The sequence below is a fragment of the Asterias rubens genome, chromosome 5, assembly GCF_902459465.1.
Source record: "Asterias rubens chromosome 5, eAstRub1.3, whole genome shotgun sequence".
Classification (NCBI taxonomy): Eukaryota; Metazoa; Echinodermata; class Asteroidea; order Forcipulatida; family Asteriidae; genus Asterias; species Asterias rubens.
In genome coordinates this window covers 19,681,312-19,696,553 of record NC_047066.1, presented here as the reverse complement: position 1 = coordinate 19,696,553, position 15,242 = coordinate 19,681,312, and the positions used below count along the sequence as shown (strand labels likewise).

The window sequence follows — 15,242 nt, the reverse complement described above, 5'->3', positions numbered from 1 at the left end:
ATGTTTTCCACGTGTTTATTTTCGCAAATTTTACTGTTTATTTTGTGATATTTTTCACATGAGTTTAGACACCTCGCCCCAAGAATGCACACACACCGCGTGTGCGACGGTTGAATTTCAAACAGACACGCGGTTTCCTCGTTGAATTGGTATTTAACATCATTTATGTGCACATAGACTTGATCGTTTGTATTGTATTAACTGACAGGCGAGTAAATGTTGATGTAAGCGCTTTGTGATTTGGAGTTGACTTAGTATAATCAATCAAGGTAACTCAGCTAGTGATAGAATGATTAACTGATTAATAAAACAACAAAAAATTAAGTCCCAAACAAACTAGGCTCTCACAAAATGATACAGCAGGCAGAATTATCACAGATTTACTGCGACTACAACTAGGATTTCAAATATGAGAAATACCTTCAAGGGAATAATCGCATAATTATATAGGTAAAATTTGAATCAACAAACTGCAATCTGAGAAAACATTTGAGGGAAAAAAAAACACAATTTATTACATACATTACAGGTTGCAGTCTCTACACTTGAATTTGTTTTGTTTTCGTATAGTTTACTGACGTGAAGTCAATTAACGTTTTGCCCACACAATTTAGACGCTGTAAACTCTAAAAGTCAAACAGTTCCAAACAGACAAGTCAAAACCCAAACATTACCAACGCAGAACTAGACACTGGACAAACCAGACATAGGGCTGCCTTGCTCTATATATTATCTTATGTTTTAAACTTGTTTTCAGGGCAATTGTCGTCGAGCTATACTTCGGTCGTGACCCGCATGGCGCCCGGGCGAACTGGGCGATTGACGCGGCAGACAAACTTTACTTTTCACGCCTCGCTCCTCCGTCGTCCCGTAAAAGGGAGAAATCATTCTGAATCGATGATTGTAAATGCGGGATGCAGGACCATATGGTTATTGAACAGTCACACCATAGATACAGGCAATTCAGACGCCATTAAAATATAAATAAATTGTTTTTCACAATTGAATTGGAAAATAACAATTATTTTCCAGAACAAAACAGGATATAAACACTAACTTTTAAAGTCCAGCATTTTACTCTTTTTTTTTCCCAGGCAATTTGGACGCGATCAAATATAAATAAATGCTCATGCACGAACAGTTATTTTTGCAATGAATTGCAATGAAACAATATTATGGGTGTTTTTCAGATTAAGAAACAGTAAAACATTCTACAGTGCCGTGGTTAGCACAAAATAGTTTGACTAATATAGGCCTATATAAAACTCTTAATGCATTTTTCCTCCAAGCTTCGTTTTGAATATAATACACCCGTATCATAATCAGCTTCCCTCTGTCTGCATCATTACCCTGCTCAAACTTCAACGTAAAAAAATATGGGATCGCTTGCATGGGTAGGTTTCTATATCAATTAATAATGACAAAGATAAAGTTTAACCATATTCATAATGAAAATCTGTATAGGAAGTATGGCAATGATTTATTAATGAAGTCGACCCGAGAGTCCCGTGTAAGAAGCCTTGGAATGCACATTACACTACAAGCGATATAACAGGTTGACGTTTCAATTTCGCTAAGCAAATGAAAGATTTGCTCACCAAAATGTGATTACCAGCAAACTAAAGTGACGTTTCACTGTTCATAACTGCTACCCAGATGTTTTGCTTATGTACTTCTCATTAATAACCATAAGTTCTCAAAGATAAATAAACCTTTATTTTTGAAGCATTTTCAGCGATCAAAACTTCCACAAACCTGACTTGAATTAGAATTATTTATTACCATAATTATTACCTTATAATTTTGGGCGCCCGTTTTTTATGGATGTGTCATCGGCCCAATGCTAGTACCTTAGCTGACTAACTGATGCATTTTACATGAGTATCCATTTTTATGCAGCGCGTTCGTAGAGACGTGCATCCCATACACCATTACGTATTCGAAACTATATAGGCCTATGCAAAAATGATCGCTCTATCAGAGTTTACCGTTACAATGAAAACCAGACGAGCTATAGGTACCTTGCGTTGATATTCAAACTACTGTCTTGCCACCGACTCGGTTACTGTTATAATTCAAATTACACAAGTGAGTTAAATTATGCGTCAACTTTTATCTGAATTATCACAGCATATATTGGCCTTTTCACAGATTTTCACTACTGCCCCCGTAGACATAAAGATATATGGAATATACTTTTCACTATTACTGTTAAACGTGACCTCACATGAACACAGAAGAAAGCATTTTAAACGGGATTTCACACGATGGCTGCTCGGTGTGTTTATTGCAAACAACAGGATAGAAATGGATGCACTTCCTAAAACCAATGTTGTAATAAGTGATAGTGCTTATAGGCCCGTAATAACCAGCCGTAGATCTGTGAGTAACCCTGCCTGCGATAACTTACCAGTAGGCCTGTGATAAATAACCGGTTGATAACTTACCGGTAGGCCTGTGGTAACCAATCAACAGGCATGGGATACCATATACACTTGGTCTTTGTTAACCAGCCATTATAGGCCTGTGATAACCGACCAGATATGTTGGCTTTGTTTAGGCTTACTTAATGATCACGGTGAAGGCAAGCCTAGCATGCGCCTAAACAATGATCACATTGATATTCATGATGTATATAAACTAATATCTGTCACTATAAAGAAATGGTATCATGTCTGTCAGAAACCTGACTCAACGCTTGGTGCAAAGAGATTGCCAATCGGTTTTGTGCAATTGCGATATTTTCCTCAGCTCGTCTGTCTACTTTGAGTCACCTAAAACGTGAAAAGAACCGCACTGATTAATCTCATAAAATATCCCAAATATGGCTCAGTATAAGAAAGAATGGAGGGAAATTGAGCACATTGCCCAATTTGTGGACTCCATTCGTGTTCCCCAATCGCACAGCCCATTACGCGATTTGCAACTAATATTATTGGACTCCCGCCCTCCTCGCGAAGCAAGCGTGGCTCACCGGGCCTTCTCCCCGGGTCTGCCGCCTCTCTCTCCCCGTCACCTTGAAACGGAAAACACACCTAATCTGATCATATCGTTTGATCAAATCAAAGACACGCGAATTACTTTGCCGTTTTTATGCTCCGTGACTTCATCAAAAACCCTCAATAATAACTGTAAAGCTTGCTCACTCCGCACGCTATCCGTACCAATAACCCGGGCAGCCGTGCGTAATTCTTCTGTCGGCGACTCACTCAGATTTTAGTGCTTTTATTTACTGGGAACTGAGGACAATTTGTAATATGAGATTTAAGCTTGCCGTGCTGTAACAAGTTGATGGACCAGTTGAATTGGACACAATTTTGAAATTGTAGAAGCATTTTCTTCAAGATTTAAAACACTTATTTTTGTGTACGGTTTGGAGCTTCGCGGGAGGGAAATTAAAATCTTATAAAGTTTCTGTTTGCATTACTCCGGAGCAGACGACATTTTTTGAAATGTTGTGGTACCAGATACACAAGCAGGTTAAAGGGATTTCTAATATTGAAGTTTTCTGAACCATCAAAGCAGTCATGAAGTAAATGAGCAGTTTTACAATAGGTACTTGTAAACCCATTTGACTTTATTCGTTCTAATTGCAAATTGCGGTTTTACCAATATGATTTCAGACAAAACAAAACCAAAAGGAGACTGATGATAAAATACCACAAAATGCATTATCAAAGAAGTAAGCAAACATAAACATCCTGACACACACACAAACGAACTGCCGCACGGCCGAACCAGACAGTATTAAAGATTGTCAAAACGACACAAGAAGAGTCTGCGGGACAAGAGTGTCCAGACCATCATAACACTGGGCCAAAGAATGAACGCCAACTACTCTTTTTCATGTTCAGAACATTCTGTTCCAGCTTTTGACCTAAAAAGGGGGTTCGTAGCCTAAGTGCTACGTAAAAGACAATACTAAGTAAAAGACAATACACTCTGGGTAGATATTCACATACTATTTGTCCGAGGACATTCTCTCTCATCTTTCTAGCACGTATCCCGGTATGCAGACTCTCCATCTCTCGTACTGAATAGAAACCAATTACGTCGCACTGCAACACACAAGGCCTTGGTTGTGTATTCCCCCAATCTTTTGTTATTTCGTTTGATGTATGATTATTTATCATCTTGTCTAAAGGGGAAGGCCTTTCCATTACCACGATGAAGGGCACACGGGGACCCGGCAATTGCGTGGGTCTTAACCCAATCAAACTGGCATTGCTCCAGCCACCACAATGAAGGCATGGGACTAACCAAGTTACGGCACCCGCGAATTTTGAAAGGGATCCCGGTAATTGAGTTACACGCAATTAGGCGGAGGCTTGTTGTATATGGCACTAGGGCCGCTACGCACCGTTTATGCATTTAGTATTTATTGGTCTAGCTCTATTGCAGCAAGCACACTGTGAAGAGTTTAGATGCAGAGATGTCCCCGGCACTGGCTCGCTCCAACAGTTTGAGAAGCCAGAAATTGAATTAAATAATGAGCACTATTACATTCTGCGACATCAATTATAGGAATTGGAGGGAAATCTTTCTAGTTACGGAAAGTAGGCCAAGCCATGTCCCCACCTTTTCATTATTATTGAAAAATGGACAATGATTTTGCCGTAGATTACAACCGTGCGGTTAGACGTAACGATTCCGTGTGACGTAACGAGTGTCTATTTTTGAACGATAGTACACTTTGAGTTTCAATTAACGTAAATGGCTAAGTATTATTTATACTTCCTTAGTTTGAATGGTTTCTTTCTCAAATATTGATTTATTGGCAGACTCATTAAAAATTGGGTCAGTTTTAACTGTTTGTAATTATAGATGGGATGGTTAAATGCTGTGGACGGGATAGTTAGATTTTGTGGACACAGGGATGGTTAGATGCTGTAGACACAGGGATGGTTAGATTCTGTAGGATGGGACGGTTAGACTCTTCTTCAGACACAGGGCCAAAAGTTAACCAGCCTGGGTAGGTGGGCAACTGTCTTTAGCACCAGGGACAAGTGTACCAGACAAGAGGGAAGCGTGTGCCACCAGACCACAAGCCGAACGTAATCCCCCCCGTACTTGTAGTCCTCCCCAATAAACAGCACTTATTCCTAATGGGCGGTGTCTTTCTTCTCTCCCGAGGCTGCTCCTGTTAGCCCCTGGCTGAGCAGCGTTATCACCGGCAATGATCGCTTTTCATGGGGGGATCAGAATATAGCAGGTAGTCCCGGTTCCTCTTGATCTCATTAAGAGGGGTGTGTGTGTCATCATTCCAACAAGTTGACCAAGCTTGTTAAGGAAATTGTTAATATCATAATCATCAATCCCCCTCCCTCCCTTTCTCGCATACCAAGCCTCCCCGAAATGTAGTTGATAAATTAATAGTATTAAATATTACTGTCGGTTGGGTGAAGAGACTCAATTTATTACCAACATGTCGGCGGTGCATCGCCGTCTGCGTTTGCCCACCAAATCTGCATTGACTGAGACAGACAGAAAGACAGGACAGGAAAAAGAAACAAGTGCCCGTATCTTGGTCAATAATTTCCAGGGGGCCCAAGGGGGCCGAATGGCGAGAGAACTAAACCATGTCATAACGGTGACCCGATGGTGACCGCATTTTTCTTAGGTAGACATCAAGTAAATAACGCTGCAGGGGAGAAGCGTCTCCGACTAGACGGCCTAAATCTCAAGCCCCAATTTCAAAGAGCTGCTTAAGCAGAAAATACTGCTTACAAAATCCTTGCTAAGCAATAACGAGTAGGATACCAGTCACAAATAGTATATGTTACATGGTATTTTGGCTGGTAACTTTATTCTGGTAAGCCCAATTTTGTTTTGCTTAGGTTTGGTGTGCAAACTGTGTCCAGGATCGACAGCACGAGTCTTCAGCCAAACTTGATCTATTAATTTGTTAATGAACACAACGCTCTAATAAAAAAAATCAATGGGAACTTTCAACTTAAACAAATTGCAATTAGGCCTACTGCGTATGGACAGACTTGACCCGAACTAGTTTTTCTGCATGGCTTAAGTGGACAATGCCTTGACAAATATAGTGAAAACACAAAACTGTAATGGTATTTATTGCGTCATTTATAAGTTTACCGCAACCAACCCGCAGCATGCTTTACCGCAATGGTTCAGGATGTGAAATATATATAAATTAATGAAGGTTAGTTTGATATTGGGCATTGAACATTCACATAGATTTTCCAGCGAATGTTCAATGTCCAATATGACAAAGAAGACATTTCGCTGTATAAACCTGCTATGTCCTCTGCATGTTATAAGCTACTGTTGACTAATGTTGAACTTTTGCTTCTATTGTTGTGCTTGTAAATTCATCACAATGAACAGCAGTGGAGAAAAATCGATGGAGTCTATAGGATTATTGTATCAAGAACAGTTGTTTTATTTACTATTTATTTTCACAGGGCCAAGGTTGCTGTGCCATCCAAACCAAATAAATCGAACATTTTCATTAATGACACTTCGAAAATACCATTACAATTTGTAAATTTGTAAATTTTGTCTATGATTCTTAATTTTAAAATGGGCTCGTATTTATGATAGGGTAGTCAGTGTTCTTGCATCCTGTAACTTTAATGCCTGTTTACCAAAAGCTCGCGGCAAGATACTTCAGCTCACGAAATCTAATACAATGTCTGTTACGGCGGTGCGTACACATATCGTTGACGGTTACTGCCCAGTGTTTTGAGAGGAAAGTTAATTTATCCGGCCGGGGCCCAATGCGTAGAAATGGACACCACTGTTCGCCTAGCCCGTGCACATGCATTAACCAGGTAATTGCGTCTATAATTGAGTCAATGGAAACACTGGGAAGTGTACGACAAGGTCGGGCGAGTCTCGGGCTCTTGAAGGCCCTGGGATGGAAGAGGCAAGTGAAGGTACTTAAGGAAAAAAAAAAGAAATCTGCGTCCAAGTGGGGAGTTAAAATACTCTTGGGAGTGGGGAGGGGAGATAGAGTGGGGAGAGGGAAATCACGGCAGATACGTGCCATTTGAAGGGACTGAGATTGCAGCGTGAGGAAACATACCGGTAGTTATTGGTTTCGGGAGGAAAGTCATTCAAGTGCATAAGGGTTAGAAAATGGCACAGTGCTTTCTTGCAGAGGAAATATTCTTTTTTCTTTGAAAAGAAACTGGGCACTGACTACGAATAAACGTAGAAACAATATCAACCAAAAGAGGTTATTTTATTGTTATTATTGGTTTTAAATGAGAGCGATCGCCTGACATCACAAGTCCGGACGGCCACTTCAACCAACTGCCAAAGAGTGACGTTGCCATCTACTTCTTTGTCTAATTATTGATATAATGTCAAATGGGCCTTTGATGGAAAACAGTCAAGTAAAATGAATACTTCTTCTATTAAGCCCCCCAAAACATAGAATGATAGACAAGGGACAGTTTGACAACCGAGAACCACTTACAACCAATGTCATTCTATTTTACAAAGAAGTTGTCAAAAGATAAGTTTGAAGTCCTTTTTAAATCGCCTTATCTACAACCAATCTAGGCTTGATGGTTCGAACAACATATTGTAAGTACCCGACTCAACTATAACAAAAGAGCAGCAGCTTAAACAAAAATGTACGTTTGAGTTTTTCAATCTGGTCATAACGATCATGGAGCATTGCGCGAGTGCAGTCCGTGCAGTACAGCATCAGACTCGATCGTTTTTTTCACACCTAAACTCAGGCGGTCCACGGGCCACGGGCCAGCAACAAACACGCCCAGCTGTTAGTCCACCGCAAAAGCAGGGAAAAGTTTGTTTTGTTATATAAAGTAACTGGGGAAAGAATCAGAGAGAATTTCAGATCCATTTTTTTAACCATTTTGTTCTGAGAATGCTGTGTTTGGGATGGAATTGTTTTACACACATCCGCCAGGTGCGCGTAGTTGTATGCCGATCGTTACTTGCTTAGTTCGGCACACGTGTACGTACACTATACACACATAAGCACTAACCCAAAATTACTCAACTGTATGTACAAAGTATAGACCTCCAGTATCGAGAAAATAAATAGTAAATATTTCGTAAAATATGTGACAAAAATAGTACTCTGCCATTGTATTTTTTCATGACAAGTTTCACATTTTTTTTTTTTTGTGAGTACAAATAAGGTATTTGCTCCACACATTAGTGACCATAAAACTTGATAAAGAATACTGAAGAGCGGGTGATGTTATAAAACATTGTATTTAAGAAACAACCCCCTTTGAAGTAACGTAGTTTTAGAGAAATAGGTACTTAGGGACAAAGGAAAAAACATAACCATGTATTTCTGAGAATGCTTTGTGGAAGTGGGGGGCGGGGGTGAGGATGAGAGAAACAGTTTGAGTGGAGGTTTACTCTTTTCACCGCGTCCCGCAGTGCTGCCACTATCTACGTATTACGTTGCATTGAGTATGATGCATGTACGATCTGTTTATACTTTCTAGCTCGCCTGTATTGACTCTGACACAATCAAAGAGCTATAATATCCAAGTTCACTTTCACAGACGCGTTGGCAATATTGTTTTAATAGACTATTAATTTTCTCAATTTATTTGATGTGTTAAGTCCACTTAATATTTCGTCGGGTTCACGCCTCGCATTCTCTGAACGGGTCGTCCAGAAGGCGCTCCCCGGTTGAATCTGGAAGTTTTGTCGGTCCGGAAACACCCAATCCGTAGACCAACACCACCAGACTAAATGAGCTTCGTCAAGTCCCATTACCAAAAAGTCTATGATTTCCACACAACATTATTTTCATTCCACCGCAGTTGGTGTGCAACGGCCATATGTGCGGGAATGAAAGTCCCCGGTTTTGGCGCGTCCGAGCCGTGCTTGCCAGCTGATGCTCACGGGGTCCCGGTGTTAGAAACTCCCCATGAAATCACAGCCCTCGGACTCCTCTCCACTAGCCTCGTTCGTGTTACAGTAAACCTACGCGTCCCGGACCACTACCCAAAACTCGAGGTGGTCATGCGATGTATCCAATGATTTCGCGTCGTGATTACGTGTAGCACCCTTCCCGCCAAAACTCACGAAAGCGATCCAAAGTAGTCACCAAAATCGCTGGAGTGGAGGAAATTGGCTCCCACCCAATCCTACCCGGGCGTGGACCGCGAAGCGGTACACCACCGGACCGCCAAACGCGCCGTGATTTGGGGGCTTGTGTTCCAATCTCATGGGGGTATATCACTCTAGTTTCCGTTGACCAATTGAGAAGCGATCACACCCCACCCCTGGGGACGGTTTTACACGTTATGAATGTCCCCTGGACTAAATAACCAATTTATTTGAGGCTTGTGATGACCAATACGAAAATGACATGCGTGTACTCTTCACCGAGTGACACCATGTAAGGTCGGCAACACGTCACAAAGATTAGCACACGCGTCCGGTGCCCCCCACGAGAGGTAGGCTGGTGCCTAGCTATAACCGCAATTGGTTGCGGCAAACCATGATCCCCCAATCCGCGTTACATTGTTGCATCCTCAACTGCACTTATTTGACACATCACGCCCCATAAAATCTCAATTAATATACTCTCATATAAAGCGCAGCACACAGACACGCAGATTTCTTTTGGGGAAATACCGCTATAGGACTTCAGAGTTTTAGACAATTACTGTATAAACGGCTTCTAATTAAAAACACGGCGGGCTTAGGGGAGAACCTTAAGGTGCTTGTACTTTTCTTAGCCTCTGGACATTTCATCAGAATCAAGCTAGAAATGAAGATATTATTTATATATTGTTCCTTTACGCCTGTCTAAACATTTCCTATTTAGAGCTAGCGTTTTGGGAGGAAAAATCGTACTGAAATCAAGCGTTGACAATGGCCCGTATAAAATTCCTTTTCAATATTACAGGTAGACATATTTTTGGGGGTATGGTTTACTCACTGTATGCTTGGAACCTCAGATTGTTTTCAACATCATTTTAATTCTATATCCCAGACAATACATTGAGTATAGTCATTACAACCAATTTAAATACCACAAATTTTGAGGGAAATTGGCAATTATTGGATTCCCACGCACCTTCGGGTAAGTTTGAAATTCCACGTTCCCAAAGGAACAAAGTCGAAGTTAGCGTTTACTCGTCTTAACTGCGGTTGTTTAAATGCAAGTTTAAATTAAAACTAAGTATAATACCAAGGCTTAAAGTCACCGCTGGTGGCTCACCATCCGAAACGGCTTAAGTTTTGGTACAAAAAAGCCGTGATTTAGGAAAGGATTTGTGGGGAGTGCAACTATGTGCATCGTGTGTGTAAACCCATAAAGCAGAACAACCGACGATGGCTTGTAAAACAAAGTGTCATTTGGTGTCTACTCCATGGACCATCTGTTGCCTCAGTGTGGCCATATGCCCATCTATAACAACCATCAAAGCACATAGCCTCACATTAACTAAAGCAAACCATATCCCTTAAGACCAACGCCTCGCTCATATACACGCTAGATACGAGATAGAGAAAAACCCGAGAATGTCAGTTAAGATGTCCCAACGCGCTCAGTGGAGCTGAGCGAGGCCTGCCCGGGCATCATCAACGGGGATGATAGCGCCGAACGACCGGTTCACCGAACACCAAGCACTCGCGTGCTTCTTTAACTCGATCATGAACCGACTGGGCGGTGTAAATACCCTTCCGCCGGACAATGTTTGAATCCCTGAAGGGGTTTAGAGTACCGGAAAGGGATGGATCTATGTAGTCTGTAAACTAGGATTTGTTTGAATGTTTACTGACGATTTGTTTAACTTTTTGTGTGAAACCTGGTTTTCTTAAAGAGGCAGGCACCAAAGTGAAATTCAGTTTTTGATGCACTCATTTTCCAATACTAGAGCCCTTTAAAAGTGTGTGGGTGAGCATTGTACAAGTCTCGAATCTCACATTAGAATGGTGTAAAATGTCATTCAATTTTATGCTCTTTCAGAGCAAATTTGGACAATGAGGTCAAATATGTCAATACAAAATGGGTCACTGCATTCCAAGGAGGAATTCTTGCACTAGTCAAAAATGTCAACACGGGTCAAACTCAGTACCAACACCAATACTCATGATGTACTAAACGATTTTCCGTTCAAAAATGAGACTCGTAATAATTGTTGTTTGAAGTGGCGGGTCATTTTGGATGTATTAAGATGGGTTTATTAACAGAACTCCTGAGATGTTCCTCACATTATTGATATACTCATTAATCTCTTGTCATTACAGACGCATGTTCCCAACATTCCGAGCCACCCTAACAGGCCTGGACTCCAACGCCAAGTACATCCTCCTAATGGACATCGTCCCTGTTGACGACACCAGGTACAAGTACCACAACTCCGAATGGGTGGTATCCGGGAAAGCCGAGCCCCACATGCCTAGCCGGCTTTACATCCACCCGGACTCGCCGGCAACTGGAGCTGTCTGGATGAAACAGGTAGTCACATTCAACAAGCTTAAACTGACCAACAATAACCTGGATCAACACGGACACGTAAGTAACTTCCTTCTTTGTTTTCTCGGCTAATATGTGAGTAATTGAGAGTCTTCGGCTTTACAACCAGAATTAATTAATGAAATAAAAATGGGGGAAAAAAAATTAAAGTATGATCCCTGTTCATCGAGTACAGATATAGCTCCAAGTTCAGCAACATAAGTCTTACTTGAACCAAAGCAAAGTATGTACTGACAGAATGTTTCACTTCTTAAATCATAGTAAAGTATGTCCGTGCACAAAATGTTTTACTTATAGGTTGTTCACCCATAGCTAAGGTGAACAACAAAGACATCAACCCCAATTCAAGTTTGACGTCTTCTTAACCCAACTTGCGGGCCCCATCAAAAGAGTCCACCCTATGTGCCTCTACCACTCTCCACGCAATACATCAGCTATCTGTTTGCTTAAATTACTTCCGATGCTTGCCGGCCACACAATGACAAAATGTCCAAATCGAATCACTAAGAACCCCCACCCCTCATGGTACTCTAGATGATGGATGCTCTCCCAACGCTCCTAGCGATATATGTCAGAAGTAAATCCTATAACGAAGTAGGACTACATCAATCCGATCTGAGCGGCCCAGTCCACGACGGCATGAAGAGACTTGATTCAACAGGCCCCCCTGATTGAAAGCCAGCTCCCTCTTAAACCTCACAAACAAGATTGGCCAAATTGGACTACCAGGACTTTGGCCGTGTTATATTGTGTATGCGCTGAATTAAAGAGATTAGAACATCCCGCATCCCTTTTTATTGCTAGCCCGTCTCTTTTTTTTAAGAGAGAGGATGGGATTCTAGTTTTTCTATCCGGAGATGTAAATTCAAAGGCGCCATAAATCAGAGAAAGTCATCCATGCGTGAATGTATTTACCTTAAGACGATTAGTCCTAGTTTGTGTTTTTTATATTTTATTTAACAATTCAAGCTTTGCGATTGATGCATTGACGTTGACGATGTACTCATTTTGTGTGTTTTTTTATACTTGGGCGGAATATATATTTTTTTATAACCGAAAGCTCTTTGGGCTGAAAGCTGATTAAGACATCAAATTCACTGAGACATAATTCAATGTCTGATGAAAATGGTTTAAGTAATATTCTCAGAAGTGTAAAACGAGGAAACGCTGAAATCGCATAATAATTATAGGCACAGGGGGTGGGCAGCGGTCATGATGGAACAGTTTGGGCGTTGACTATTTCTTGAGAGTTCCATCAATCTGAAAATGAGTGTGGGTATGACGAACATCTTGTTGATCTATATGTATACAGTGCGTGTTAGGCGATCATTTTAACAAGCTGCACAAATGGGCTAGACGTGGTCTATCCCATAACTTAGACCAAGATTAAGCAGTTAAGCGTTAACCTATAATACGGACATCATCTTGAACCAAAACATTTTAAACAAACTTATCAGTAAATACAGTGGCGATTATCTTTTTTTCTAAAATCACGGGCTTAACCGAAGGATGGAGCCCAATCTAAATCTGGAGTTTCGAAAAGGCCATGTGATAACTTTTCTTTTATAGTTTGAGAAAATATGAAGGCCGAGCACTGATGAAGATCTATTTTTAGAGTATCAGCTGATGTAAGGTGCACGGACAACTCTGTCGTTACAACACCACTTTTCATAGGGGTACAAGGTTCGACAGAGAAATCAAAGCGCAGGCTGATATGTAAAAGGCACAGCAGGCCGGCGTACTATGGTAAACAATAGACTAGTTACAATGCTTTATGCTGTGTGCTCAAATCACCCGTACATGAATTTATCGGTCGGGTCAGGTTTATAACGAGGCAAAACTGTATGAACCCCCTTTAAATAACAGCAGATGACGCCCTCCCTTTTAGAAGCCGCCATAGCTATGCATCGGTGAGCTTGACATAGACATTGTTATTCTTACGCACGGATGGTACTTCCAGTAATTTACTGGATTTTAAAAGGAAATTCCTCCACACTGAAAGTTTAAATGCTTGATTGAAAATCAAATAAATGACATTCAGCATTGTTTTTAAAACGAAGCAGAGTTAAAACAACTAAAGATTTTAATCAACCTGTGTTTGAAAACCGAAAAACGTCTTGTCGAAAAGTTACAGCAAGTAAGTTGTTTACCAATTTGCTGCTGGAAATAACGTATTTTTACCAATAAGGTACTCAAAACATTTGAACAAACAGAACATTTTTAAGACAGGTTTTTGATTTGTGCTGTTAAATTGTGATACCGATTTGATGTAGCACCGAAGGTTCACAATGCGCTGCTGCATCATTTTTGGTGATTGAATTGTTCCTCATAGTAAGCATCTTGTATGAATATAATGTTATTCATGAAACCATCCTCTTAAATTCAATTTAATGTTGAAGTTGTCTGCTCTTCGTGATTGAGTTGCAACACTGTGCGAATTACAGCAGCTGCAAGGAACACCAATAACCCTCTTCTCTTAATAGCAATAAGTATAGCTGGGTACAACCCACATGATTTTGGTGATTCAATTGGCTCCTTGGTTAGCGTCTTGTAAGAAAAAATGTTCTTCGTGAAACCATCCTCTTGTTTTCTATTCATGTTGACATTGTCTGCTCTTCGTGAATGAGTTGCCACACCGTGCGAAAAGCACAGGAAATCCAGACGCAACGAACGTGGGGCCAGCTGTCCGAACGACGGATACGGAGAGCGTAAGAATGGACGGGCGTGTGCCGGGGACCCAAACCCACCTTGCCCGGCCAAGGTGAGCGACGGCTACGCGGTCTGCGCGAGTATAGGAACGCAAATAGGCGTAAAGTCTACATAGTAGCGGTGTGACGGCTACAACGGAATCACCCACTGCATGGTGATCATGCCACTCTGTGATCGGTTCTTAAAACATGAATAGGGAATGATATTTCAATCTGAATGTCAGTGGTTGAAAACTAAAAAAAAAAAAAAAAAAAAAAAAAAAAAACAATATAAAATCGGTTCTAAAAACCAAACAAGGGAATGGCAATTGAGGACATTTCAATCTGAATACCAGTGGTTGGATCAATGGAAACCATGTTGGAGTTGTCATAAACTGTGCATTACATACGACTGCAGGACAACAGAAAAAGACTAATCATCGATTGCCTAATGAGTCAAACATTATTTGACCGTACAATATTTATATGCAACACCAGGGAGCCGGACCTGCGAGGAACAGAGATGCGCCGAAGAGACAGGTGAACGAACGGTGATCATTTTCAGTCTAACTCCCACAAATTTCCGCTGGCGTGTGCGTAAATCCTGCATGATGATAAGTTTCATTCTATTATGTGAATAATTACACCAGTATAGATGCCTTTATAGCGGGCAATGAACTGCATTTGCCCACATTTTTATCCCTCTAATAAATCTAGCTTCGCTTTTTATTTTTACGTTAGCCGGTCGTTTGCCAATTGCCAACACCTCCCCCATTCAGAGCCTCCAATTTCAGCTGCCAGGTGCCATTGATTTGTCTGGCATCCCCCGTCTCTCGGGGTCTTTGGCCCGGCCGATAGGGGTGTCAAAGCTCCCAACTTGGAGGTACCCCCTTCCCCGGCGCACCGCAGCCGAGCTGGTGAGCGAACCGAGGCAAGAGTGTCGCACGCGGGCAGCTGGTTTTTAGTCTCCACCGCCTTGATGAAGTTTTGGAGCTACTTCGCCCGGCAACTTAATAAGCTTTCACGCCGTCACGTCGAGATTTTGACACCGTGTCTGAACCAAGGTCGTCCGCTGCTAGATTCCAAACTCGTATGCTCTTTTT

At 41.3% G+C, this 15,242-nt stretch overlaps 1 protein-coding gene across 2 annotated transcripts in view; it reads left to right on the top strand.

Annotated features, from left to right (window-relative positions):
- LOC117290804 (T-box transcription factor TBX2b-like) overlaps positions 1-15,242 on the top strand; it is a 43,058-nt gene that overhangs the window by 13,870 nt on the left and 13,946 nt on the right. For both annotated transcript variants that reach the window (XM_033772366.1, XM_033772365.1), the window contains exon 3: positions 11,224-11,491. In XM_033772366.1, the coding sequence (XP_033628257.1) occupies positions 11,224-11,491 (268 nt within the window). The remainder of the gene's footprint in view (positions 1-11,223; positions 11,492-15,242) is intronic.